Source organism: Hemiscyllium ocellatum, chromosome 5 (assembly GCF_020745735.1).
Source record: "Hemiscyllium ocellatum isolate sHemOce1 chromosome 5, sHemOce1.pat.X.cur, whole genome shotgun sequence".
Lineage (NCBI taxonomy): Eukaryota > Metazoa > Chordata > Chondrichthyes > Orectolobiformes > Hemiscylliidae > Hemiscyllium > Hemiscyllium ocellatum.
Genome location: NC_083405.1, coordinates 106046404 through 106072908, shown reverse-complemented (window position 1 = coordinate 106072908; position 26505 = coordinate 106046404). Strand labels below are relative to the sequence as shown.

The window sequence follows — 26505 nt, the reverse complement described above, 5'->3', positions numbered from 1 at the left end:
GAAGTTAGAAGGACAGAAAGAGAGAGAGAGGTTCCAGTCTCAACTGACTGACTCCAGCAGCCTTTCCTCCACACAGCCAACTGCTGAACTGAACTAAAAAACAAGAATTCAGCTTTCAAGACTGACCACTCCCCTTTCATCATACAGGTTACTTCAAAAACATGAAAGCTGTGGCCTAACAGCCTCCCAATACCCTTTTGGTCTCTGTACCAACTTAGCCAATTTGGAGCCAGAGCTGTTTTATGACCTTTCTGAAAAAAAAATCAAGAATACAGTGTCCTTGAGAAAAGGAACAGCTTTGAAAAAAGGACCAGCAGTGTGACAGGAGTTATTGGAACAGACAGCCAGAGAGTATTCCATTATACTCCTGACTTGTGTCCTTGCTAAACAAGATTTGAGGAGTCAGGAGGTGAGTTACTCACCACAGTATTTCTAGCCTCTGACCTGATATTGTAACCACTATGTTGATGAGTTCAGTTGAGCTTCTGATCGACGGTAACCCCAAGGATGTTGAAAGTGGGGATTCAGTGATGATAACACCAATGAATGCCAAGTGACGATGGTTAGATTGTCTCTTATTGGTGGTGTTATTTGCCACTTGTCAGCCCAAGCCTGGATATTGTCCAGCATTAGAAGATGGACTGCTTCAGCATCTGAGGAGTCGTGAATGGTGCTGAACATTGTGCAATCGTTGGCAAACATCCCCACTTCTGACCTTATGATGGAAGGAAAATCAATGATGAAGCAGCTGGAGACAGTTGGGCCCAGGACATTACCCTGAGGAACTCCTGCAGTGACGTCTTGGGGCTGAAATGACTGACCTCCAACACAACAACCATTTTCTTGTGTGCCAGGTATGACTCCAATCAGCAGAAAGTTTGCCCCTACCCTTTGATTCCAGTTTTCCTAAGGGTCCTTGATGCCACACTTGCTGAATTCAGTCTTGATATCAAGGGGTCTCACTCTGCAATTCAGCTTTTGGGAGCATATTTGAACCAAGGATGTGATGAGGTCATGAGCTGAGTAGCCTGGTCAGACCTCAAACTGTGCATCACTAAGTAGGGTATTGCTGTACAGGTTTTGCTTGAAAGCATTTTTGATGACACGTTCCATCACTTTTCTGATAATCAAGGACAGACTGACACGACAGTAATTGGCCAAGTTGGATTAGTCCTGCTTTTTGTGTACACGGCACACCTGTGCAATTTTCTGCATTTTTTGATAGATGCCAGTGTTTTCATTGTACTGGAAGAGCTTGCCTAGGGTAGCAAGTTCTGGAGCACGTCTTCAGTAATATTGCTGTGGCCCAGAGTCTTTGCAGTCTCCCAACCATTCTTGATATCATGTGGAGTCAATTTTCCAGCAACACATTTTTCAGCTCTGATCTCCAACATCTGCATCCTCACTTTCTCCTTTTTGGTGTCTGTGCTGCTCCTGGCATGCCTTCCTGCATACTCCATTGAATTGAAGTGAATCCCCTGGCCTGACAGTAATGGTTGTGTGGGGGATATACCAGGCCATGAGGTTTCAGATTATATTGAAGAATAAGTCTGCATGTGTGGATAACCCACAGCACCTTATGGAGGACCAGTTTTGAGCTGCTAGATCTGTTCGTAGTTTGACCTCCTTTAGATTTTTCGTCAGCACCATCCCTCTATATTACTCTTTCCTATTTATATTCCAAAAACTTTTGGATTCTTTTTCATATTAATTGTCAGTTTTCTCTTACTTCCCCTGTGGACTTTTCAACTTGGTGTCATCTTACTCTCCATGTTTTTTGTCTGCTTATCCCACCTGTGTCTCTCCTAGCAATGTACCTTGATTGCAACTGTTCCAGTTCCTCTTTAAAAATAGACCATTGTTTTGTCAACTACGCTTTAATGCCAATTTACCTGGGGCAGATCCGTTCTCACCCTCCCGAAATTGGCTCCATTCCAATTAAGCAATTATACTCTAAATTTCACATTGTTCCATTCCATAGCCTACCTAATCTTATGATACGATGATCACTGTTTCCTAAACGTTCCCTGACTGATGCTTGGTCTACTCAACCCACTCATTCCTTGAACCAGATCCAGCAATGTCCTCCTCACTCATCCAAATCATGGAAATGCACTTCCAAAATTCTTCTCCACCTCTGCTCTTTATACTGTTATTAATACCCCAGTTTCTAGTTGGGGTTTTAAAGACCCCATTCTCACTATTCTTTGTTTTTTTTGTACTTCTCTATAATTTAACAACACATTTATTCCTCTATAACATCTGCACTTTAGAATACACCCAATTTATACCTTTACTGTTTCCTTGCTTGAAGTAGATTTTGTCATTGACCCCTCTTATAAAGGAATATTGACATTATAATATCACTTGTGTCAGTGGATGCAGAACACCAATATATCTGCCCAGAATCTAAATTTATATCTCATTCCATTTCTTTTTTATTTTATCAAATCTTAGTTTAATGCTGTCTGTCTCCACTAATCCTTTGCAGTCCTTGTTTCTCCTTTCTCATGTTACATGCTGTTTCCCATCATCTGCCAATTAGCCAACCATCCAGTGAGGACATCAGTCCTGTTAGGTATGTACAGGTCCCAGCTTCCCAAGAACTGTCCCCACTGGAGTAAGAATCCCTCATTCGTACGCCATTTCTCCTACTACACATTTCTCTGCTCCACCCTTCTACTTTTGTATTGACTAATGCTTGGTACTGGAAATAATCTGGATATTAATGTCTTTGAAGCCACACTGATAATCTCCATACCAGCCAATGAAGTTCTTCCTACAAGACTCACCCTCTTTCTACCTGTGCCCACTAATTTGGATAATGACCTCTCTATGTTCACTTTTCCCTTTCAGAGCGTCCTATAGCCACTCAGTAATATCCTTGCCTCTGGTATTTCGGGAGACAACATACCTTTCTGGATTCATATCTACAGAAAGTGCTATTTCCTTTTCTGAATACTCTGTCACTCCAGTACTTATCATGCCAAGGAACCATCTCTCTTACACTGGAGAATGAGAGACCCCCTGTGTTCTCGCTAGTTGGTCCTCCTTGACTGTCTTCTGGTCACCTATTGCAGCTCTGCCTGCACTCCTCGGATGCTGCCTGCCCTGCTGTGCTTTTCCAGCACCACTCTGATCTAAACTCTGCACTCTCTAAGCGACAGCTCTCTTTTCACGTAACACAGGGCAAGGGAAGAAGGACATTGGGGGTATGGTAATGGATGTACGCGGCACTGGTGACTTTAGCATTAAAACGGTAATGATTTATCTTTAGCACAATCTGTGCGGCTCAGAATGTTTGTCTGTGTGCGGCTGAAGGCGAGCACCGGACTCGCAACGTTGCAGTGCCGTGAGCGGCCAGGGCGGGGAGACACTGGGTGGCTCCGTGCTTGCTTCCCTGACTTTGGGTTCTTTCTCCGTGAAGACTGCACTCGGCTCCACTCCCACAAACAGCAGGAACAGGTGGCGGCAGGAAGCGGCGCCGTGTTAAAGCCGAGCGGGGCCGCTCGCACAACAGCGCTACCATGCAACAGAGCATTTCATCGCACGGGGCGGAATAACAAACAAAACAAAAAAGAAAGAGGAGAAAAGATACAATCTTGCAACCGGGAGGGAAAGGGAAGAGGAGCAAGCCTCCCTTCTTTATTTTGGGCTTGAGCCGAGGCGCTCTCGGCTGCTGCTCCGGAGACAAGAGCCTTGTGCAACATAAGCAACGCGCTGTTCCCGAGAGGAGTAATGAAAGTGACCGTCTGCTTCGCGAGGACCAGGGTGGTTGTTCCTTGTGGAAATGGGGCCATCACAGTGCACAGCCTGATCCAACAGGCGGTGACTAGGTACCGCCGAGCCATCGCCAAGGTGAGTGAGTGCGGAGCGGACACAATGTAGCGAGCGGTGTTCACAATGTATCCAGAGAGCAGTCGGGAGCAACATGGCGCTTCCTGATATTGATGCTGGATACAATCTTTCAGCTCCCTCACAGAGGGAGGGTGAGTGCAGGAAGAGACACACACACGACAGGGAAATAAAGTGCAAATCGCGACCACAAACTTTAAAGCTTTTCTCATGGCCTCCTCCCCCTCCTTTTCCCCCACCAAGTTTTTGAAGCTTTTTTTTGGGAAAAAAAGAAGAAAGTTGTCCGCAACTTTATCCCGCAGCGAACTTGGTGTGTTTGTTTTTTCTTCCCCCCCCCCCCCCCCCCCCCAGTACCCTCTCCCGAAATTTATTTTGTTTACGCCACCCCCGCCCCACGAAAAACCCAACTGGTTTGAGGTGGAATGTGGCGGCTGAGGACTGGGAGAAGAAGGTGACTCAACTCCAGCTCGAGGCTTTCCCAAACACAGAGGCCCCGGAGTCCTTCCCTGGAAGTGTTTGACAAGAATTCGGGTTCACGTTTTCGAGCGATTGATTTAAATCCCGTCGATGAGTCGCGACAGTGAGGAAAATGAGTCCTCCATTCACTGCAGATATCGAAATGCGAATAGGAACCCATGTTTGTTTTTTACCCCCCCGTCCTCTCCCATTTCCAGTCAGTCTTGTCAATGAGATGATTGCGTTTGTGGGATCAGAATTCATTGGCTCCATAACATTGTTTTCGGATCAAAAAACAAAAGAAATGGGTTTTTGCTTGAGGTGGACACACTGCTCCCCTTAAACTGATGTCTAATTTACAGTCATCTCATTATAGTGAATAGAACATCTTGTAACTTTAAAATTAGCTTGAAATGTTTTCAGGCTAGTTGTGTTGGGTAATTAAGCCAGTGTTCACTTTTTTGGAAAAGTATTAAAAACCAACATTCGCGTTGGAAAGTTCAGCCAATGGACCAAAGTCGGTAAATATAACTAAATTACATGGACCTTCAGTACTGATCAGTTGTTTAGGTTAATGTACAATCGGTGTATACTGTAATTATTTAAGAGCCCATTAACTTGATTTTTTAATAATCAACACCAAACAAATGGAAGTGTAATTTTCTTAAACCTGTCAATTATTTAGAAGCAGTCTGAACAGTTGTGACCTTGAAAATCATGCCATGTGCATCTTTTAACATTTGACCAAAGGCAAAATTAGATAGTTAAGGACAGTGTCTTTTCATTTACCACACAATTTTTACCATATATATGTGGTAACATTTATTTTTTGTATTTTTCTGTCCAGTCAATTTGTTATTTTAGTTGAGCTGAATTGTATTCCAATGCTAGTTGTTGTTTGGGTTGAGTTGGGTAATTGGCAGAAATTATATTGCCTGCTTCATGAATGGACTAACTTTTTGATCAATCAGGTTGTAAGTTTGCTCGCTGAGCTGGTAGATTTGTTCCTGGAGGTTTCATCACCATGCTAGGTAACATCATCTGTGAGCTTCCGATGAAGTGCTGGTGTTCTGTCCCACTTGCTAGTTATGTGGCTTGGTCTGTTCTGGTGGGTGACATCACTTCTGGTTCTTTTTCTGAGAGTTTGGTAACTGGAGTCCAAATCAATGTGTTTGTTGATGGAGTTCCAGTTTGAATGCCAGGCCTCTAGGAATTCCCGTGTGTGTTTTTGTTTTAGCCTGTCCCAGGATGGTGTCCCTCTTCATCTGATGCAGTTTGACTGGGACAATACGTCCATCCTGGAACAGTCTACACAAAGATATGCACAGGAATTCCTAGAGGCCTGACATTCAAACTGGAACAGGAAGAAAGTGAGGTCTGCAGATGCTGGAGATCAGAGCTGAAATGTGTTGCTGGAAAAGCGCAGCAGGTCAGGCAGCATCCAAGGAACAGGAGATTCGACGTTTCGGGCATAAGCCAACGTCGAATCTCCTGTTCCTTGGATGCTGCCTGACCTGCTGCGCATTTTCAGCTTCAAACTGGAACTCCAACAACAAACATATCGATTTGGACCCCATTTACCAATCTCTCAGAGAAAGAACTGGAAATGATAACACGCACTACAACAGACCCAAGACACATAAATAGCAAGTAGGGCAGAATACCAGCACTTCATTGGAGGCTCACTGATGTTACCTAGCATTGTGACGAAATACCGGAGAACAAATTTACCAGCTCAGTGAGCAAACCTACAACCCAAACTAGAAATCTTCTCCAAAAACTTTTTTGATAAATAGTTGAGATGCATGGGAAATAGAAGTTTAGATGTTAGTGGAAGCCTGATGTAAATGTATTACTTCACAGTGCCACAAAACCACTGCCTAAACATGTTTAGCATTCCTTGATCATAATTGTGATTAATTTTCTGTGTGTTTGTGTGTAGTTGGAATTTAAAAATGTGTTTGCTATGCAAGAAACATGCAAAAATATTCTAATCATTGGCTAAATAGTTTGCTTGAGGTATACTTTGGATTGATTTTGAAAGAATGTGATGATATATTCTTTGTGTCATAAACCTTGCCACCCAAGCTGCAAGTTTTGTAATGAGAGTGTATAATTTTTTACTACTATTGAAGAGAAGCTTAATTTTAAATGTTATTCAGTAAACTTGCTTGCTTGTTTAATGTCTAGTTTTCAATTGGCCTTGCACAAGATAAAACCTCAACAAATTCACTATATAAGAATAAAAAGAATTCTCATCTACAAGAAGTCTTTCATCACCTGAGGAATTGTTGGTTGCTTTTTATGTTCAAGGAGAATTTTCAATGACAGTTTTAATACTGATACCGTGGAAGATAGGAAATCAAATGTAGGATTTTGTCTGTAAATGCAACAAGAATGCAAGCATAATATTCATGAATTGTGCGGAATGTTGGGTAGGAAGGATGGATCTCATATTTATATACAAACAGCACTTGAACAGGTCATTGAGGATGTCACAAAACACTTGATGTCTGTTGAATTATTTTGGAACTGCAGTAATTCTTAACATGCAGAGAAATGTGACACTTTGCACACAGCACAACCTCAAACAGTAAAGAGATGAGTATTCAGTTATTTTGAATGGTTTTAAAGCTGTTGAACAATTGAGGAAACCGTGCTGCTCTAGTTTGAATATGCAGTTTTAATTCTTGGTTTTCTGTTCTACATGAACATAAGCACCTCTGAGAATGTCGTATTCTTTGAGTAATAGACTGAGGTGTTGGTCTAGATTATGTGCAAGTGCCATGCTGATAAGCATCTGATTCAAGATTTTAGTCCACGGACAGCACCTTCCAATCCGCAACCTTTATCATTTCAAAGGACAAGTGCAGCAGGCACACAGAGTGACAACCACGGACGAATTTCTTCTCCAAACCACACATGATCTCAACTTGGAACTATACTGCTATTCTTTCACTAGTGCTGGGTAAAATAGCTGGAAGTCCTTCCTAACAGCACTGTGGGTGCAGCAGTTCATGAAGGTGTTCATCATCATCATTGTTTGACTTCTGTTCGTGATTGAGGTAAAAACAATGACTGCAGATGCTGGAAAACTGATTCTGGATTAGTGGTTTGCCTGAAACGTCGATTTGGCTGCACTTTGGATGCTGCCTGAATTGCTGTGCTCTTCCAGAACCACTGATCCAGATTCTGTTAGTGATTGCCAATGACACTAATATCCTGTAAATTAATTGTAAAAAGAACTATTGGAAGCCAATGAAATGGCACAGTAGCGATTTGACTGAGATGATATACCAAAGATGAAAGGATGTAGCTGAACTGAAATACCTCAAACAAATCTCAGTATGTAATTTTATGATGCCTTGAAATTGTACATTAGTGAAAAAAAAATTCACTAGTGAGCAGGGAACATAATACCTAAGATGAGTACAAGTATTAAAACCTGAAGAATTAGAAATGATTTACAGTGTAGAAACTTGGACCAATGTTTATGCTTCACAGGAATCTCCTTCCATTCAACTTGATTTAACCCTATCGTGATTTTCTTCTAAATATTTACAATTTTAAATGATCAAATATCACTCTAAGCATTTTAGAGAATTGTACTAAGTTTAGAGAAGAACTGAAACTCATTCAAGCGCAGCTCGATATCTTTTCTGCCCAGAGAACTTGTCAACAGTCTGCCATTGACAAGGAGATCCCAAGTGAGAGCAGTGCCAGTTCAGCATTCTGTAAACTTTGTAGTGGTATTTAACCACAGACCTCTGCAGATTAACGGAACATCGTGTACAAGACAGCATCACTGCACTTCTGTACTACAGTGAGACCTGGACAGTGTATCAATGGCACACTGTACTCTCCTCCTCTGTTATATTCGTTTGATACAATCTTCCATATCAGTGATTCTAATATATCACATCTTATCTTCAAAGGACAATTCTCTCCACCTGATGATAGAGTCCTTTGCTGTGTCTGTCTCATTCTTGAAGTTTTGTTCTCAGCTCTTCCCTTCCCTACCAGAACCAGATCTGGTTCCTCTTGAGTTTATCTCTCACCTAGACTCTGTATTCAACAGACTATCCTCTGCCACCTCCAGTGTGATGTCATTAGTCACATTTCCTTTCCCTTGGAAAGCTGAAGAGAAGATACAGGCTGTTGGATGTTTCAGCCTGGTTCACTTTTCAGTCACCCCTCAAATGTTTACTTGTCTCTCTGTTGTTTGTAAAACCACAAGTGCATGGGACCTTTTAGCTCTCTGCTCACCGTCCAAGGCCAGAAGTAGACTCCATTTTAAACAGTGACTACCATTCTCAGTTTAGTCTATTGTATCCTCTGCTTACGGGGGTGTCTATTCTCCTGTGCAGAATGTACTGGTCCAGTTTGTGGTTGTGACTGAGTTTCCAGTCACCTAACAATTTAATTCTCCACATTGTTCTTGCACTGAATTCTCTGTTCCTGTTTTCTGCAGTACTGTAATTAAGTTCATCATAAGGCAGGTGAACAAAACTTTTTTTTTAGTTGGGCACTTTATGGTCTCAACATCAAGTTCAGCAATTTGAGGCTGTACTGTCAACACCCATTTTGCCTTCCAAATATTTTCTTGCATTTGTTTTCAGACATTTTAATCATTCTGCCATTTTAAGACCATCTTTTTGGTTGTGATTGTTTTTCAAAATCAACTTTAGATTATGAACTGAAATGAAAGGAAACAAAATTAGCAGAGAGAAGACACTTGCTTTACTTGTCAAGCTGTCATTTCCTTTGGTCTTGTCACTAACCCTTTTGTCATTTTAATTACTCCTGTCTTCTTCCTACCTTCACCTCCGCCCATTTTCTGACTTAACAGAAATTTAAGTTTTGAATCTTTCCTAGTTCCCTTGGAAGACTGCTGACCTGAAATGTTAGAGGTTTCTTTCTCCACACGTTGCATGGCTGTTTCTGTTCGTAGTTCTGACATTCTTAGATACTGCCTGACATGTTGTGTATTTGCAACATTTTCTGTTTATGTTTCTGATTTTTGCTGTTTTACTTGTAGACATTTGTTTATTAACCCCTGTTCTGAGTAGTACATTAAGTACTTAACGTTTATCTGGTTGCTTGGTATTTTTTAGGAGAAATATTCTATTTTGTTAGCCAATCTGCACTGGTAAATTGTATTTGGGACCCAGATCTGTTGCAAGATGATTCAAGTGTCAAATTACAGCTGGCTGTGGTCCGGTCCCACAGTTTTTCTACACAGTAGATTAATTTAACATAATACATCATTATGCTATTTCTGCACTATCAATCCTTATTCAATGTAATGAGTTGCAAATGTGATTTTTGATTTTTAAATATGCATAAAAATGACATCATCCATGCTGATTCATGACTGCTTTAAACTAATATATTATTTGTTTACTTATGCCACAAAATCTCTTATTTCTTGAATTAATTGTGGGATAACCTTTTAGCTAGGCATGTTGTTATATTCTTTTCCCCTTTTTGTATGTCTTCTAAGATTATAGCTATATGAAACCTACTGGGTTGTCAAACAGTTATTTGAGCTGTAAGGCCCTTAGGTACTGAGATGATGGATTACATTAACTCAGACCCATAACTTGAAGTTTGTTCCTGGATCACACTTTAGATAGTCAGAGATATTTTCTTTTCTCTCATTAATTTTCTGATTAGGTCTATTATTTGGGTCAAGTCAATTACTTGGCTACAAAGCACAGAGCTGTTATGTTTTACCTGCATTATGAATGTCCATCATTGTGTTTGTTGCATAGAGTAAAATGTTTAATTTTGCACTGGGGACTGCATACTAACTGCTCCGTTCCAGTCCGGATAGATAGCTGAGAGTTCATCGAGGGAAATAATCTTGGACAACTTCAGAAATGTTTATCAGTGATCTAATTTGCAAAGGCCACAAATTCCTGTTGTAGTAAGTGGAAGTTAGAGGCAAAAAAACTGCAGATGCTGGAATCCAAAGTCAACGAGCAAGAGGCAAGAAGAATACAGCAAGCTGTGCAGCATCAAGAGATGGACAAGTCAATGTTTTGGGTTATATCTGAAATGTTGACTTCTCCTCCTGATGTTGCCTGATTTGCTGTGTTCTTCTAGCCTCCTGCTTGTCTACATAGGAAGTGGAAGTGACCAGTATGAAATCTGTTGCCAGATGTACTTTTGTCACTTGCTGTTCTGTGATGTGAGCTTAAGCTACAGAACCCATTTTTCTAATGAATCTGTTTAGATGTGTTATTACACACCTCTGGAGCAGGTGGAATCTGAACCCGGTTTTCTCCATTCAGGGGTAAGTACGCTATCTCTACACCGCAAGAGGACCCTTAGGTTAAAGTATCGACCAACCAAAGTCTAATTGAATGTAGCCTTGTGGGGTTTATTCCTGTGTAACTGATTCATATTGAACCCGATGGTATTTGAATCATCTTTTGAATCATAGTGATTGGGGAGCTGGTGGCAAGATGGTCTCTCTTTGTAAATCTTTAAGGATTAGCCAATTTGACAAAAAAATTATATAGAAATATTGAGGACATTAATTTGTCTAATTTGGTAATAATGTGGAATGTCTGGGGATATACTTTATGAATATAATTATAGAGCAGGACCTAACTTTTAACTACATTTATGAAATGTAGTTAAAAGCTAGGTCCTGTTCATTCCAGAAACCATCTCTAATTTTCATTATTAAGAGCATCATCTTTTTTTGATCTCCCAGTGGTGAATATACAGAATACTGCATACAGTAGTGAATATATATAAATTAAGTGTTTAATGGCATGATTCCTCTCCGTTCCTCTGTGTTCTGTCAAGATTTTCGGATAATGAACGCAAATAATGTTCTGCATCTTTCAACCTTGGTCAAAGGCAGTCGTCAGATGATCCAGGGTTCTCACTTTTTGCCATCTTGTAAAAAATTGCACATTATTTGTTGCTTAGACACAGACCATTAGTCAGACATATTTACGCTAATATTTATATTCCTTATGAGGTCCTTCCATCCTTTCCTTTGAATTCATTCAACGTATCCTTATAAATTTCACTATTGTATGTTTTTAGCATTGGTTTGAAGCCGTCTCAGTGTCTGATAGAGTTTTATTAATTAATAGGCTGCTGCTTCAGACTTTTTTCCAAATTTCCTGTTAGTGTCTATCTTAAATTTATGGTGTCTCGTTCTGATATTCTTACAAGTGGATACATTTCCCTACTTTTAGTTTATGAATCATTTTCTAATCTTAAAGAACTTTATCAGTTCATCCCTCAGGTCTCTTTTTTTGCTCAAGAAGAGAACCTAGACCATAGAATCTTACCTGGTAGATCTAACCTCCAGTTCTGTTACTACACCTAAATCTTTTTTTATACCTTCTCCAAAAGCCAGAACAGTTCTCAGCACTCCCAGTGAGGTCAAATCATCATCGAGGTTATATGGCAGTTTAATATAACTGCCCTCTCTTTCAATATTGTCCTTCTAGAAATGGACTATCCCCTGTTCTTTGTTGCTTTTCTATAAACCTTACTTTTAATCTATATTGCTATTTTGTCTATACCATCATATCCTTTTGGTCCTATCAGTAGTCATTTTGGCCATTTTCATTATTTGTCTTACTAGTATCTAGGCTCTTCATTCTTCCTATCAAAATACACTACCCTGAATTTATCCATTAGAACAAATGACATACGAATTAGGAGCAGGTTCCTTGGCTGTTTGAACCTGCTGTGCTTCAATAACATCATGGTTTATCTTCTCACTTTACATTTGCCAATTCAGTTGGCAGTTAGAAAGGCAAATGTAGTTGGTAGCATTCATTCAGGAGGGCTAGAATACAAGCGCATAAATGTACTGCTGAGGCAGTATTAGGCTCAGGTCAGACTGCATTTAGAATATTGAGCAGTTTTGGGTCCAATAACTAAGAATGTGCTGGCCTTGGATGGGCTCCAGAAGAGTTTGCAAGAATGATTCTGGGAATGAAGGGCTTGTCATATGAGGACTGTGGGTCTGTATTCAATGGACTTTAAAGGTTGGGGGAGATCTTATTGAAACTTCGAGAATGTTGAAGGGCCTGGATAAAGTGGGGTTGGAGCAGATATTTCCATGAGTAGGAGAGACTGTGACCCATGGTGCAGCCTGAGGATGAAGGGATGATGCCTTGCAACATTGAGTTTGATTTATTTTTGTCTTATGTATCACAATACAGCAAAAGGTGTTGTTTTGTAGGCTGTACAGGCAGATTGTGCTATACAAAGTTCATCAGGATGATAGAACAGAGTGCAGTATACCTCATTGAAGAGTGGTGAATTTATAGAAATTATTGCTACAGAAGTTTGGAGGTGAAGGCACTGAAATTATTAAAGGTAGATAGCGTCTTGACTAATAAGGGGATTAAAGCTTAAAAGGGGAAAGTATGGAGAATGGGGTTGACAAACATATCAGCCATGATTGAATGGTCGAGCAGACTCAATGGGCCGAATGGACTAATTCTGCTTCTATATCTATGGATCTTGCTTCTACCACTGTCCCTCTGAGAAAACTTCTCCTCTACTCCTGTTTAAAATAGGCAACCTATTATTTTGGCAGTGGTCCTAGTGCTGGAGAACTGCAAGATGAAACAACTTCCACATCCACCCTGTCAAAACATTCATAGCATCTTGTATGTTCAATCAAGTCTCCTCTTTATTTTTCTGAAACTCAAGTCAAATAATTCTTCAAGACAACTTGAGGTATTAGTCCAGTAAAACTTCTCTGAACTGCTTCCAGTGTATTTGCATTCTTCCTTAAATGCCCAGTACTATAACAACACTTTGAATGGGGTCTCACCAGTGCTTTGTAAAACTGACTGTCAAACTCCCTGCCTTTGAATGAATTCATCTCACAATATATAACATTCTTTTAGTTTTCTGATTTACTTGTTGTACCTGCATGCTAACCTTTTGTGATTTCTAAACAAGGATACCCAGGTCCTCCTACACCTCACAGTCCTGCAATCTCTCGCCATTTCGCAATTCTTTTTGATTATTCCTGCCAAATTGGGCAATTTTTCATATCCCTATATTGTATTCCATTTGTCAAAGTTTTGCCTCCTAATTTAACTTATCCACATCTCTTTATCGCCTCCTTATGGGTATAGATGCCATTGGCCATGACAACATGTATTGCTGATCCTTAAATGCCCACAGAGCATTAAAATTACTATGGGTCTGGAGTCACATTTAGGGCAGAACAGGTAAGGATGGCAAATTTCCTTGCCTAGAGGACATTGATAAGCTAGATGGGTTTTTACAATAATTGAAAATGGTTAAATGGTTTGATGTTATACTACTTGATTTTTATTGAGTTCAGATTTCTCCAGCTGCCATACTGGGGTTTGAACCCATGTCCCACAATACCTTGACTTCCCCTTGAACTTATACTTTCTTTCATATTTTTGCATAATCGCCAAATGTAGCAAACATGCCTTTTTCCCTTCATCCTTGTCATTTATATAAATTGTAAACCGTTGAGGCCTCAGTAATGATCCCTGTGCATACCACTCCTGACATATGACCAACAGAGAACAATTCAATTTATACCTGTTCTGTTTCCTGTCAGCTGGCTGATCTTCTGTCTGTGCCAGTATGTGCACCAGAACGCCATGAGCTGTGATTTTCTGCAGTAATCTTTGACTCCTTATGTCTTTTGTAAATCTAAACAGGGTACATCCATTGAATATAGAGCAGTTTATTTCCTCAAAGAACGCCAATAAATTACTTAACATGATTTCCCTTTCTGAAAACCACATTGATTCTCCCCGATTACCTTGAACTTTTTAGTGCCCTGCTGTACAGTAGTTTTTTTTTAATAAAGCCTCAAATGCCTACCATATGACTGTTAAGGTAACTAGTCTGTAGTTTTCTGCTTTCTGTCTTTTAGAATAAAGGCATGCGTTTGCTATTTTCCAATGTCATGGAACTTCTCTGAAGCTGGAATTTTGGTGAATTAAAACCAATGAAACATTTTGCAAGACTCTAGGTTAAAATTGAATTGGATCCAAGTATTTGTCAGCCCACAGCTCCAAAGAATTAGTCATTAGTACTTTCCTGTTGATTTTAGTATTCTTGAGATCCATTCCCTGAATTACAACTGTTTCTGGGATGTAATATGTATCCTCGCTCCTGAAGACCAATGCAAAATGCATATTAATTCATCTGCTACCTCCTTATTTTCTATGAGTATGAATTCCTGAGATTCACTTTGTAAATTCATTTCTTATTTAAATATTTGTAGAAACTTTCACCTATCTACTTTTATATTATTAGCCAACTTTCTCTTGTATTCTGTTTTTGCCCCCTTATTAACTTTCAATTAATTTATTTAAGTTGTTTTAATTTTTGCTGTTTTCATACTCTGCCCAATCTTCTGACCTGCCACTCATCTTTGCGTGATAATAGGGTATGTCTTTTTTTTCGAAGTTTGATCTGATCTAAAACTTTTTAAGTTAACCACAGATAACTCCATTTCGAGTTTTTTTTCTTGTTAGAATGTACCTATTTGAGGATATTCTAAAATGTTCTTCCCTTCAAATTATTGAGTTCCTGCTATTTGGTGCAGCCCTTTTCAAAAAAAAAAGAATTAAAATACTAAAGATTTAAAATGCAGACAACTGCATAAATGATACTAGTAATAAAGATGTGTAACACTTTAAAGCAAACTGTAGCCCTCATTACTAATTAAGCAGGTGCTATGAAGAATGTATCTGTTGTGTGTGTTTCTGAATCCTTTCAGTGGGACATTTGAACAGTTGAAACATTAAAGTCTGGTTAGAGTACTACCAGTGAAATAATCTTCCAAAAGGAGTAAATTCTTTTTCTGACCTATGTTTGTCACAGTTAGTTTAATCAATCTGTTGAGACTTAATACACCTTCAGATCAGGTGGAACTTAAACCCAAACCTTCTGGCCACTAAGAACCCACATATTTTTGTCATGTTGATGAACTCTTGCACCTGAGTTGATCAGTTCTGCAGGTAGTTGATGCTTTTGGAATGCAAATTTTATTTTGGAAGAGCCATCTTTCTCGCTTGCACTATTATTTCAAAATGGTTTTAAATTATTAAAACAAGCATAGCATAATATGCTGCCTGATTCTCCAGCTCCTCGGATGCTGCCTGACCTGCTGCGCTTTTCCAGCACCACACTCTCGACTCTGATCTCCAGCATCTGCAGTCCTCACTTCCACCTACGTAAAATATAATCTTAACAAATACAATATTGTTTTCATATCATTATTCACTGCTCCTGATGTTGAAGTTAGTCATATTCTTAAAACACTGTCTCACAGGCAATGTATGATTCAATATTTAATTAAAAAATGCAGCAAAATTTGCCAGTATTGGATGTTTCCATTATGATGTAGGAACAGTCATGATCTATTTACCGTACCCAGTTGTAAAACTTTTCCAAAAAGTATTTTTGTCAAGCTGTCAGAGTTGCAGTTACGCACCACCTGTAACCAATGGAACTTGAATCCAGGCCTCCCAATCCCAGGATTAGGACATTACCAATGCAAAAACTCTTACATTCCCATATCCAGTGGTGTATGTTATAATGGCTTATAGAAAGGAAACAGTTCTGTTTTCAATATTTTGAAAGTCCTTTTTATTTTGCATTCAGGCTATACAATCTAGAGCAGAGATACTTTAAGGAACATTAAGGGAAAAAAAAGAATCTGTACTAGTTTGGTGGAAATTTGATGAAGTCTGCTTCATATCTTGTTTGCCATTTTTGAGGATTTTCTTTCTTTGGGAAATCCACTTACAATTACAGGATATGAGAGTTGAAAACTAGATGGATTGTGTAGGTGTTGGGGAGGAGGGTGTTAGTCTTGGTATTTTCAGTGTATGAACAGGAGAAATTTTCTTCTCTCAGAATGAAATAGTGTGTGGAATTCTGAGACTGATAGTGGGAGCAGAACTGCAGAACATTAAACTCTAAAATTATGATTACAAATGTAATTCCTTCCTTCCTTCCTTCCTATTTGCTCAAATTAGCTGGATGTTCCATTCAGATAATTAAGTCAATCAGGCCCAACAGTTATCCAGCAGTCTAGGGTAGAATTAATATGGAGAACAATAATTAGGTTTTACAAATGATTTGGAGGTGCTGGAGTTGAACTGGGGTGTGCAAATTTAAAAATCTCACAACACCAGGTTATAGTCCAACAGGTTTATTTGACTCTAGCTTTGAGTGCTGCTCCTTCATTAGATAAGTAGTGGGGCAGGATTGTCTGATAAATGAGCAGTGCTCTGAAAGCTAGTATTTCCAATAAACCTGTTGGACTATAACCTGGTATTATGTGATTTTTAACTAAGTTTTACAAAGACTAACCACAATAGAGCTGCATATTGTCACTTGAGGCAACCTATTTGATTTCAGCTAAGTAGGTTAGACTGTAACTGTGGAATGTCATGGGTTCATGAGGGCAACGTTAATGTGATCTTGCAGTCCACAAACTACCTTATAGATGTTGACTTTTCTGATTTGCTCTTATGCATACTCAATTTGCTTCAAAAGTTAGGAGCAGGAATAGGCAAGTCAGCCACTTAAGCCTGCTTCACCATTTGATATGATCATGGTTGATCTCATTTAGGCCTCAACTCTACTTTCCTGCCTGCTCTCCATAACCTTTAACCCATTACTGATTAAAAATCTAAGATTACATACTGTTAACTTGTTATATTGAAATGTCTGAGCGGTGAAAAGAATGAATGCAAAGTGGGGAACTTATTTGCATAGGTCGTAGTTAAGGGATGGGATGCCTGGAAGTGTTGTGGAGACAAGTTCAGTTGTGACACTCTAGGGCATTGGATGGATATTGGAATAGAACTACTTTTGAGGTTTGTGGGGAGAAGGCAGGAGATTGGCAATAAGTCAAAATGCTCAACTGGTGCAAACGTGATGGGCTCAATAATCTCCTTCTGTACTGTGATTCTGACTCATGTACCACCCTCGACATTCCTTTGTCAGCATCACTATTATTGGTAAGGACTGGATATGAGGCCTATTTTTCCAGAGACCAAGGAGAGAAGGTTCTCCCTGTAATTTCTTGTTATTTTAAAGACTAGTATCAACATGATTGCTCATCTTTTTGGCCATAGAGTATGGGGAGGGTGTGTCTGGCATTGAACAAAGAATGATGTGAATTATTCAGGATTACAGCAACATAAAATTGATTGTACAAAAAATTGTATGGTGGGGAAAGTAATTACTTGGTGGTGTGGCAAATTCCTGGATATGGTTTCAGCAAGCAATGATTAATAGCTCAAAAAAAGTTGCTTTTTTTTGACAAACCTTTCTTCAACAAGAATTTTGATTTGAACAACACTTCCCACCTTTAGTGTTGACCTTTGTATAAACTATCTATTAGTTTTCTGTGGGGTTAGCTTTGGATGTTAATCATTGTTAGCAAATGAGACTGTCATCGCATTTTGTATATTTAAGCCAAAACTGGTTTATTTGATTAAACATTTTCATGTTTTCTTCCCAATGTGTTCCTACGATTTCATAATTACTGAGGTTCTACTGTCCATATTAGTGTTTCTAATATGGAAGTACAAGAGACTGCTTTTTATACTAATCAGTAATATGAACAAATTGGACCATTTGTCGTCCAACAGAAGAGGATCTCCAGAATTGCTGTTTAATTTGCAATGCTGCAGAAATGCCTGATCTGAGTCAGCCACTGGGGTAAATGAGGTGAGCTATGTGGTGTGTATATCAGAAGCTGGCTTGCAGAAAACAGGTTATTGGAATTTGAACTAAAGCAACAGTAGAATAGAAGCAGCTTTAGTCAGACTTTTTGTGCTGGGCAGAAGAACTGCTGGAACTCGATCATGGTATTAATTTTTTTTGAAAAATAAATGCACACAAATTGCCCTGGTAAAGCCTCCCCTGACTAGGAACCCATTTTATTGATTATTGCCTGAAGCTAGTTAATTAAAACTTGATTTAACGTTTTGGTGAGCTAGGTTTGTCAGAAGTCAGTCTGGGAAGTCAGTTATTATTTGTGTGTTTGCATCTTTTTTTAGATGGATTCTGGAAATTGGCAGCTACAAACTGCTTCCTTTTTATTCATTTTATTTGACAAAATTCTGGAAAAGAAACTCCCTTTAGTGTTGCACCCCGAGAATGAGGGAACCAAATTAAATGGAATAAATGAAAAAAGAAATGAATGCAATACACGTACCTGAAATCATGGCAGATTTGTCACCAATGCCATTAAGGGATCTTGGCATTTAGAGCAGCATTTGACTGAATAGGCCACCAAGGAACTCCTGCAAAACTGGACACGAAGACCCTGACTATTCCTGGAGACATAGTCAACTTGAATTAGCTATGGATTTTTAGAGCCAGCCATGTCAGCTCCAGGGCATCACTGCAGGAGTTCCTCACAGAAGGATCTTGAACTCAAACATCTGTCATTTGCTCCATTTATGTTGCAAAAAAGCAATGAAATCCATGGACCCCACAGCACCATTTAAGTATAGTCCATGAGCCATGCACATACTGATTGCAAGAGCATGTGAAAAGCATAGCAGGTCAGGCAGCATCCAAGGAGCAATAATATGGACATTTTGGGCACAAGCCCTTCATCAGGAATGAGGCTTGTGGGTTAGAGCTAAGAGATAAATGGGAGGGGGTGGGATTGGGGAGCAGAAGGAGACCGCTGTGGTCTATCCTACCAATGTCATCTACTGTATCTATTGCACCCGGACATTCTCTACGTCAGGGAGACAGGGCACCTTCTTGCGGATTGTTTCAGAGAACACCTCTGGGACACCCACACTCACCAACCCCACCGCCCCCGGCTGAACATTTCAACTCCCCCTCCCACTCCACCAAGGACATGCAGGTCCTGGGCCTCTTTCATTGCCAAACCCTAACCACCTGACGTCTGCAGGAGGAACGCCTCAACTTTCGCCTTGGGATTCTGCAGTCACACAAGATAAATGCAGATTTCAACAGCTTCCTCATTCCCCCTCCCCCATCATTATCCCAGTCCCAAGCCTCCAACTTGGCACCCCCTCCGGACCTGTCCATCACTGCCCCCTCTGACCTATTGTCTTCTCCCTCACCTTCATCCACCTATCGCTTTCTCAGCTACATTTTCCACACAACCCCACCCCCCCACATTTATCTCTCAGCCCCAACCCACAAGCCTCGTTCCTGATGAAGGGCTTATGCCCGAAATGTTGATTTTCCTGCTCCTTGGATGCTGCCTGACCTGCTGTGCTTTTCCAGCGTCATTCTCTCGACTCCGATCTCCAGCATCTTTCTCTCTGACTGCAAGAGCAGGGTTGCAATTTTGGCTTCTTTGTGTAATTCATCACATGATCACTTAAAAGTCCCTTCACCTTACAAATTTAAAGTTATACAAATGGTCTGGATGGGTAAGCACAATAATATATAAGATGTCTCACGTCCATAAAAATTATTCTCTTTGCTGTTAGATTCAGTCTATACCTTTTTTTTTCTAATGTGTGAATGCTCAAAAGATTGTACTTGGATAGCTGCTGCCTCTTTCACAGCACCATTGTATCCTAAGTTCGGTTCCGAGCCACAAGCTATTCTGATTTTATTTTTTATACAATAATTCATTCATCAACTTTTATCATACTCATTGTTTGGAAAAATTCTCTGCTTTAGGACTGTAGTAATAAAATTAAAAATATCCAGTATCAGCCTCTCAGTAATGGCCATACGTGGCTCCTAGTTCAACCACTAAGAATAATTGTTTCATTATAATGATGATCAGAGTTCCTATAATTGCCCTCCAGAAACCTATACGGCAAGTCAGTCACTTTCCCACCCTGCATTTTTCCTTTTCCACTTGATTCCAGTGACTGCATTTCACAACTTCATTATATTGAAAAATTTATCTTGTTCCTAGGGATTAATTCGAAGTGTCTAAATTGTATGAACATGGACAGGGAGTGCTGCTGGCCCGTGTAAAATGGAAAGCCTCACGCCTGAACTTGATCTTAACCTTGGCAAAATAAGTCCCTGTAGTAGAGCCAAAGCCAATCAATTCTTAATGTTTCTTCTTTTGATGGTTAAGTTACTTTTTAATCAGCTGAATAGTTTTAATTATATTAAACTTATGGTCATTTCAGAAAATACATTATCTTCTGTTTTTTCCCCAACTTCAGTATGCAAAAATACTCTGGTAGAGTGATGAGAACCGAGTATATACTCGAGAGTGTACAGTACATGAGTTACAAGTAAAATCCCTTTTTAGGTGATATTTAAATATTTCTTTGCAATGATTTCAATGTCTTGATGCCATTAGATGTAGGAGCAGTGGTAGTCAACTCAACTTCTCAAGTCAGTTCTGCTATTTAGTGAGATCGTGGCTGGTCTGAAACATAAGAGCAGAAGCACTAGGAGCAGGAGTAGGCCATCCGGCCCTTCAAGCCTGTTCCGCCACTGAGTAAAATCATAGCTAATCTTTTCATGGACTCAGCTCCACTTATTTGCACTCTCCCCATAATCCCTTAATTCCTTTTATTTTTCAAAGAAAATCTACCTTAGTTTTAAAAGTGTTAACAGCAGTAGTGTTAACTGCAGTCGTGTTAACTGCTTCCTTGGGCAAGGAATTCCATAGATTAATAACCCTCTGAGTGAAGAAGTTCCTTCTCAATTTGGTCCTAAATCTGCTCCCTCTAATTTTGAGGCTATGTCATCTTGTCCTAGCTTCACCTGCCAGCGGAAACTTCCTCTACTTCTATTTTATTAAATCCCTTCATAATTTTATGTGTTTCTGTAAGATCCCTCTTCATTCTTGTGAATTCTAATGAATATAATCCCAATCTACTTGTGCTCTCCTCATAAGCCCCTTAACTCCAGAATCAACCTCGTGGACCTCCTCTGCACCCATCCAGTGCCAGTACATCCTTACTCAAGTAAGGAGACCAAAACTTCACACAGTATTCCAGGTATGGTCTCACCAGTACCTTGTACAGCTGTAACATTACCTATCTGCTTTTAAATAGTAGAACTCAGCACCGCCCTCCTAACCTGCAATTTTCTTCCTGACCTCTCCGCCCCCACCCCACTCCAGCCTATCACCCTCACCTTGACCTCCTTCCACCTATCACATCTCTATCGCCCCTCCCCCAAGTCCCTCCTCCCTACCTTTTATCTTAGCCTGCTGGACACATTTTCCTCATTCCTGATGAAGGGCTTTTGCCCGAAACGTCGAATTTCCTGTTCCTTGGCTACTGCCTGACCTGCTGTGCTTTAATCAGCAACACATTTTCAGCTCGTATCTGCTTTTAAACTCAGCCTCTTTAGCAATGAAGGACAAAATTCTATTTGTCTTCCTAATTACTTGGTATACCTGCAACCTTCTATGAATCATGCACAAGGGCACCCAGGTCCCTCTGCATAGCAGCATGCTGCAACATTTACCATTCAAATAATAACTTTTTTTACTGTTAAAATCATCAGCTCCACTTCCTTTTCCGCATAACTCTTGATCCCTCTTATTGGCTAAAAATCTGTCTGTATCTTCCTTGAACATACTTAATAATTCACAGTTCACTACAGTCTCCAAGAAGAAATTCCTCCTCATTCCTGTTTTAAATGTGCAACATCTTATTCTGAGATAATGCCGTCTAGTTCCAGACACCTGCATATGGGTGAGCAACCTTTCCTCATCTATCTTGTCAAGTCCCTTCAGGATTTTGTATGTTTCAATAAGCTCTGGTTTCATCCGTCTGAACTCCAATAAGTACAAGCCCAATCTATTCCGTCTTTCCTCATAAGACAGTTGCACATTTCCTCCACAAATGGGATCAGCCTCATGAACTTTTCTCTGGATTGCCTTCAGTGCCGCTTAGTCATCTCCTAGATAAAGGGACCAAAACTGACCGCAGTATTCCAGGCGTGGTCTCAATACAGCTTTCTATAGTTTTAGTAAGACTATGCTATTGTTGCACTCTATTTCCCTTTTTTAATTCATACTGGGCATGACACTGGCTTTTTGTGACTAGATTAGATTAGATTACTTACAGTGTGGAAACAGGCCCTTCGGCCCAACAAGTCCACACCGACCCGCCGAAGCACAACCCTCCCATACCCCTACATTTACCCCTTACCTAACCCTACGGGCAATTTAGCATGGCCAATTCACCTGACCTGCACATCTTTGGACTGTGGGAGGAAACCGGAGCACCCGGAGGAAATCCACGCAGACACGGGGAGAACGTGCAAACTCCACACAGTCAGTCGCCTGAGGCGGGAATTGAACCTAGGTCTCTGGCGCTGTGAGGCAGCAGTGCTAACCACTGTGCCACCCCAAATCCCTCTGTATTGTAGATTCATATAGTTTATCTCCATTTAAATAATATTCAACTGGCCTTTTCTTTCTGAAAAGTATGTTTTCTCTTATTTTCCTAAATTGTATTTCATTTGTCAAGATTTTGCCCACTTGCTTAACGTGTGTCCTTCTGGAGACTCTGGTGCCATCCTCACTACTTGGATTCCCACCTATTTTGTGTCAGGTGAAAATTTGACTGCAGTGCGTGCATGTTCATCATCCAAATGTGTATGCAAAAAAGAACAAAAATTAATATTTATGATCCCAGCACTGCTCCACTAATCACAGGTTGCTATCCCAACTCTATCTTGTATTAGTTAGCCAATCTTTCTCTAGTACCATATGCTGTTATGAAGTTGTCTTAACTTGTAGTACATTGTCAAATGCCTTTTGGAAATCCCAGTGCGTTACACTTAACTGCTTCCTATTTATTGAGTCCGGCTTATTATCTCCTCCTTCATGACTTGGGTAGAAAAATGGCAGATGGAATTTAGTCCGGACAAATGTGGAGTGATGAAAAAATGAAAGAAGGAAATTTACAATAAGTGGCAGAACCCTGAGAAGCAATAATATACAGAAGGATATGGGCATCCACAGTTCCTGAAAGTAACAACACAAGTGAATAAGATGGTCAAGATGGAAAGTAGCATGCTTGCCTTTATTGGTTGAGGCTGAGAGTATAAAAGTTGTCAAGTTACATGGCAGCTGTATCAAAATTTAGTTAGACCACGTTTAGAATAATATGTATACTTCTGGTGTATACACTTCCAGAGGATGTGGGGCTTTGTAAAGGGTACAGCAATCGTTTGCCAGGATGTTGTGTGGTTTGGAGGGTGTTACCTATGAGGAGAGATTGGACAAACTTGGTTTGTTTTCACTAGAATGTTAGAGGCTGAGGGTTCAACCTGTAGAAGTTTACAAAATTATAAGATTTGATAGATGGAGTCATTTTCCCAGGGTAGAAGTGTCAATTACTGGAGACCATAGGTTTAAGATAAAAGGGGTTAAATCTTTTATACAGATGGTGGTAAGTGTTTGAAATGCACTGCTAAAGGAAGTAGAAACAATATAATAGCAAGGTTGAGGAGGCATCTTGACAGATACACAAATGGGCTGGGAATAGAAGGATATAGGCTGCGTGGTGGCTCAAGGTCCTTAGTTTAGGTAGGTATCATGTGTTGGCACAGGCTTGCTTGGCAAAGGACCAATTCATTGTATTGGTCTATGTCCTTTGAAGTCATGCTGACTCTTATGTATTTCTAAATGCTGTGCTATTTGATCCTTTATGGTAGACTCTTAAAATTTTTGCAACAATCTTATATTGTTATCTATTTTGGTAAGAATTGAGCCTCATTTGTTAATAGACGCATAGGAAATAATAGTAGGAGGAGACTCTTTGTCCCTTTTGAACCTGCTCCACCATTCAGTAGGATCATGGCTGATCATCAACTCAATATCCTGTTCCTGTTTTTCCCCATATATTTTGATCTCTTTTGCCCCAATTGGTTTGTCCAGCTCCTCCTTGAAATCATGGAATGTTTTGCCTTGATTTGCTTTCCACAGGCTTACTATAGTCAAGGTAAAGGAATTTCACTTCACCTCAGTCTTACATGGCTTATACCGTAACCTTGGAGTGAGATCTCTTCAACTGGACTTGCCTATCATTTAGTGCATGCTCACTGCCACAGCAGTCATTTGCTGCACTACTGTTGTGTAGAATTAATATGCATACCATCATTCTCTAGTTTTCGAATACTTAACATTCTTCTCTTGTTTGAAAACATGTTGAATATTGTCTTTTATCAAAACTGGTCAGTGCTATGTGGAATGGAGTAGGACTTAAAGAACTTAATCTGCATAGAAGCGACTATGTACTACATCACATATTGACAGAGTCTCACAAACTTTGATTGAGTTTTTTGAAGAAGTAACAAAGAGGATTGATTAGGGCAGAGTGGTAGATGTGGTCTATATGGACTTAAGTAAGGCTTTCAACAAGGTTTCCCTTGGTATACTGATTAGCAAGGTTAGATCTCACTGAATACAAGGACAACTAGCATTTGGATACAGGACTGGCTGAAAGGTATAAGACAGAGGGTGGTGATGGAGGGTTGTTTTTCCAGACTGGAGGCCTGTGACTAGTGGAGTGCCACAAGGTGCTTGGTCCTCTACTTTTTGTCATTTACATAAATGATTTGGATGCGAGCATAAGAGGTACAGTTAGTAAGTGTGCAGATGACACCAAAATTGGAGGTGTAATGGACAGCGAAGAGGATTACCTCAGATTACAACAGGATCTTGACCAGATGGGCCAATGGGCGGAGAATTGGAGATGGAATTTAATTCAGACAAATGCAAGGTGCTGCATTTTGGGAAAGCAAATTTTAGCAGGACTTCTACACTGAATGGTAAGGTCCTAGGGAGTGTTGCTGAACAACGAGATCTTGGAGTGCAGGTTCATAGCTCCTTGAAAGTGGAGTCGCAGGTAGATAAGGTAGTGAAGAAGGCGTTTGGTATGCTTTCTTTTATTGGTCAGAGTATTGAGTACAGGAGTTGGGAGGTCATGTTGCTATTACAGGACATTGGTTAGGCCACTGTTGGAATATTGCGTGCAATTCTGGTCTCCTTCCTATCGGAAAGATGTTGTGAAACCTGAAAGGGTTAAGAAAAGATTTAGAAGGATGTTGCCAGGATTGGAGGATTTGAGCTATAGGGAGAGGCTGAACACACTGGGGCTGTTTTCCCTGGAGAGTCAAAGGCTGAGGGGTGACCTTAGAGGTTTATAATATCATGAGGGGCATGGATAGGGTTAATAGGCAAAGTCTTTCCCCTGGGGTCAGGGAATCCAGAACTAGAGGGCATAGTTTTAGGGTGAGAGGGGAAAGATATAAAAGAGACCTAATGGGCAACTTTTTCCGCATTTGGATGGGTATCTAAATAGGAAGGGTTTGGAGGGATATGGGCCGGGTGCTGGCAGGTGGGACTAAACTGGGTTGGGCTATCTGGTCCGCAAGGACAGTTGGGACTGTGAAGGGTCTGCTTCAATGCTGTACACCTCTATGACTCTATAATATGATTTAAATGCATTTTCTACGGTTCACTCCTTGGTGTGGTCTTGCATTGCTTTACAACCAGCTAAGGACCTTTTGAGATATGGTTGTTGCTGTATGCTAGGGAAGCATGGCAGCTAATTTGGGAACAGCAATGAATTTACATGACTGGGCTATCTATTTGAATTATTTCAGTTCAGTGATTTAATGGTCAGAGTATCTGGAGAACAACTCGCTTCTGTTTGCACAATGGTGTGGAATATTCAGCAGCTATGTGAAAGGATGGTTTAATGTATCATCAAAGCAGCCTTCTGTCCATCTGAATCATGTACTGAAACTCTGGAGATGAGCTTGAACATTTGACCTTTTGATTGAGGTGGGCGTGGTACACTTATTCCTGTGGTTTTGAAGGGAATTGGAAATAAAAAAAAAAGCAGGAATTGATTGGAAATGATGGGATTAGGATGGCTGGCTAAATATTCTGGGATTTGCTTGATTCATTTTGTGAAATCTTGAGAATGTTGTTCAATTCTAAGTAGTTAATACATGATAAACTGTAAATAATGGCAGACGAACAAATTCATAGCCTGAATTTCACTGTGGTTGTGAGGATGAAACTCTTCCTCCTCTCTCACGTAAGAAGTAATATTTTATTCAAAAACAAATTAATTGAATTAAGTCAAAAGTTACATCAATATTGCTGAGAACAGACATTTCTCATCTTGTATTTATCTGGCCAATTCACTTGACTGCCAATTCAAGGGGAAAAACAAGTACTACGTGAGG

General features: G+C 40.1%; 1 protein-coding gene across 5 annotated transcripts in view; it reads left to right on the top strand.

Annotated features, from left to right (window-relative positions):
• Positions 1-3456: 3456 nt before the first annotated feature.
• The window catches only part of LOC132815814 (partitioning defective 3 homolog), an 810799-nt gene continuing 787750 nt past the window's right edge, over positions 3457-26505 (top strand). For all 5 annotated transcript variants that reach the window (XM_060825083.1, XM_060825081.1, XM_060825084.1 and 2 more), the window contains exon 1: positions 3457-3858. In XM_060825083.1, coding sequence (XP_060681066.1) covers positions 3739-3858 — 120 coding nt within the window. In that variant the 5' untranslated portion in view covers positions 3457-3738. The remainder of the gene's footprint in view (positions 3859-26505) is intronic.